Below are 2,603 nucleotides of genomic sequence, written 5' to 3'. Positions count from 1 at the left end.
GTTTTTGAAGAAATCTGTTATTTTAAATTGAACATTTTTTATGGAGCGTATTGAGAAGTAATACTGCTCAATATTCTCAATTTCTTGCATAAATAAATTAGAAGGCATAAGTGCTTTACGTAGAAGATTAATTGAGTCAAAAACTTCTCTCTTGGTGGGTATGCTTAGTTCATCTTCATCTTCAGACAATTCTGAAACTGCTTCTGCAATTATATCCGCATCAGTCGATTCACCGACTGAGGCAGGGCAAATTGTCATCACAGTGAACGAAATTTTAATATTCCTCGTGAAGAAACTCATCGCTATTCACAAGTTCCACTATTCCTGCTTCTTGTGAAAGCTCTTCAACCTCGAAGGATTCCTTAACAAATTGGCACTGTAAGAAATGAGTATATATTATGCAAAAAGAAAACATAAAAATTATATAAAATAAAGTAAGGCATACATTTTTAAAAATGTTGACAATCGTTTCAGGTTTAACCATCCACCAAGCACGTTTAATCATATGAATCGCTGTCAATAAGTTGAACGATTTCTTAAATTCTTCAACAGTGTTTCCTTTTTCAAGAGCAAGTAATTGCTTCCGTACCATCATTTGGCGATAATATGCTTTAAAAGCATGGATAATGCCTTGATCAAGCGATTGCACAACTGATGTGGTGTTTGCCGGCAGATAAAACATTTCCACATTTTTTAAAGATACTGGCTTGTGAGGAGCGGCATTATCGATGAATAAAATTACCTTCCTGTTTTGACTTTGCATCTTCTTGTAAAATTATTTCAAAATAGAGGTCTATATATCTTGACCGTCAGGCGCTCCTTTGATGACTTAAATTCTTTTGAGTTATCACCACTGCTGGTTAAAGAAGACCTAGGCAATGCTTTATAGGATAGTCCACTTTCATCAGCGTTGAATATGTCCTTAGCGCTGTAATTCTGGATTAAGTTGGGTAGTAATTCAAAAAAGTCATTGGCGCTTTTAATATTCGCAGATGCACCCTCCCCATGAATTTGTTTCACTGAAATGCCTTCACGCTTTTGCCATCGGTACAGCCAACCAAGAGTGGGCTCGAATTCTACATCCATATTGACGGCCAATTGTTGAGCTTTTTCCCGGACCATAGTGCCTGATATTACTGCGCCTGATAAATGCATTTGATTAAACCAAATAGTTACAGCACTTTCAATTTCTATTGAGGTGCTACATCTGTTGCGCTTTCTGTTCAAGTTTTCCAAAGTACCTTGCACAGAAAGTCTTTCTTTTTCACGAATTATACGATTAATTGTTGATAGCGAACATTTATATTTAACGCAGAGTTCGCTTTTGCACGTAGTGAACATGCAGAAAGAATTGGACTTTTTTGGCGGTAATTTAATGTTGTACGCTTACTCATTTTGACATTAATAAAGATGTGCAAGCCAGAAGCATCGATTACATAATAATAAAAGTGCTGCCATATCATACAGTGCACTCGCGGTAACGTGAACTAATTAAAACCAAGGGAGTTCACGTTAGTGAAAATGTTCACGTTAGCGATTGTCGAATTTGAAGAAGCAAAATAACTTCAAATTGCGAAATTCAGGATTTTTACACATTTAAATGTAAAAGTATTTTATTATTGCTATTAGTATGTTCATGGGTATGAACATACATATTAAATTGCGAATAAAATTTCACATTAGATTTATTCATTAAAAAAATCCGTTATATTTTTCTGCTGCTTTTTCCTTTCTAATAGCTGAAATACTGATTTCTCCCTTAAGCGTCTAAGTACACGCATGTCGCTTTGATCAACCATTGCGTCTCCAGCCCTTTGCAATGCCTTGTTAAAGATTTCAACTGCCTCACTTGCGGCAATTTTCTTTATGGGGTCTTCGGCAATACAATCATCATCGTCACTTTCTTCAATTTCATGGATTTCGGTGGTATCATCAACACAAGGGTCATCGTTCCACTCTCGAACCATTGGCAATGTAAGCTCAACCTAAAATAGAAAAAAGTAATAATGATATCAAAGCGTGTCGTAAAACTTCTACCTGAGGACTCAAGTCCTAAAGGAGATCAACTGACATTCGCATTAAAGAGTTTATTTCTGCACTCCGTTTGTATTTCAGAATACTTAATGGAATGTTATATTCAGGGTCCTCCTCGTTTCCCATTAAACTTAAAATGTTTTCCCAACAATTGGCAAGAGTTTCTGTGCTGACCCGATCCCACGCGACAGATAAAAGGGTAACAGCATCTTTCAACGTTACATTTTTCATTGGATTCAAACAAATCTAGTAAGTTTTTTGCTGCTATTGAAGCCAACAAACTGCTTCTGTAATATAACTTCGTTATTTTAATCGCATTTTGATCCATAATTTGGATAAGAGGGGTGACATTTGGCGTCATAAGCATAGCAATTATATTTTTTTGTTTTATTTTATCTTTATATAATTAAAGTTTTATACAAACACACCAGCCCGATTTGCAAAAATAGAAAAACACTTCTTTTATCGTTTTAGTTAAACTTTTATTCTTCACAACCGCACGCTCTCGTTGTCTACAAGTAAGTAAGCTAGGTACGCATGTGCATACAAATATAAAGTAAAAACGTTCT

At 35.4% G+C, this 2,603-nt stretch overlaps 1 protein-coding gene and 1 pseudogene across 1 annotated transcript; both read right to left on the bottom strand.

The window, feature by feature from the left end:
- Positions 1–274: 274 nt before the first annotated feature.
- Positions 275–1,122, bottom strand: LOC108972328 (tigger transposable element-derived protein 6-like). Its single transcript, XM_018938866.1, has 2 exons — positions 808–1,122; positions 275–376 (listed from the first exon to the last, which is right to left on the bottom strand). Exons 1-2 carry the CDS (start codon positions 1,120–1,122, stop codon positions 275–277), a joined length of 417 nt encoding a protein of 138 aa, XP_018794411.1.
- A 669-nt stretch (positions 1,123–1,791) lies between these two features.
- LOC108972333 lies at positions 1,792–2,401 on the bottom strand (annotated as a pseudogene).
- Positions 2,402–2,603: the final 202 nt, after the last annotated feature.

Source organism: Bactrocera latifrons, unplaced genomic scaffold (genome assembly GCF_001853355.1).
Source record: "Bactrocera latifrons isolate USDA-ARS-PBARC rearing strain unplaced genomic scaffold, ASM185335v1 scaffold_393, whole genome shotgun sequence".
Taxonomy (NCBI): Eukaryota; Metazoa; Arthropoda; class Insecta; order Diptera; family Tephritidae; genus Bactrocera; species Bactrocera latifrons.
Note: the sequence above shows the minus strand (reverse complement) of the source record. Positions and strands in the feature narration are given on the sequence as shown.

Coding starts and splice junctions, on each gene's coding strand:
- LOC108972328 (XM_018938866.1), bottom strand. CDS start 1,122: ATGGTCCGGGAAAAAGCTCAACAATTGGCCGTCAATATGGATGTAGAA. Junction 377..807: donor CATCAAAGGAGCGCCTGACG/GTCAAGATATAT, acceptor CATTTCTTACAG/TGCCAATTTGTTAAGGAATC.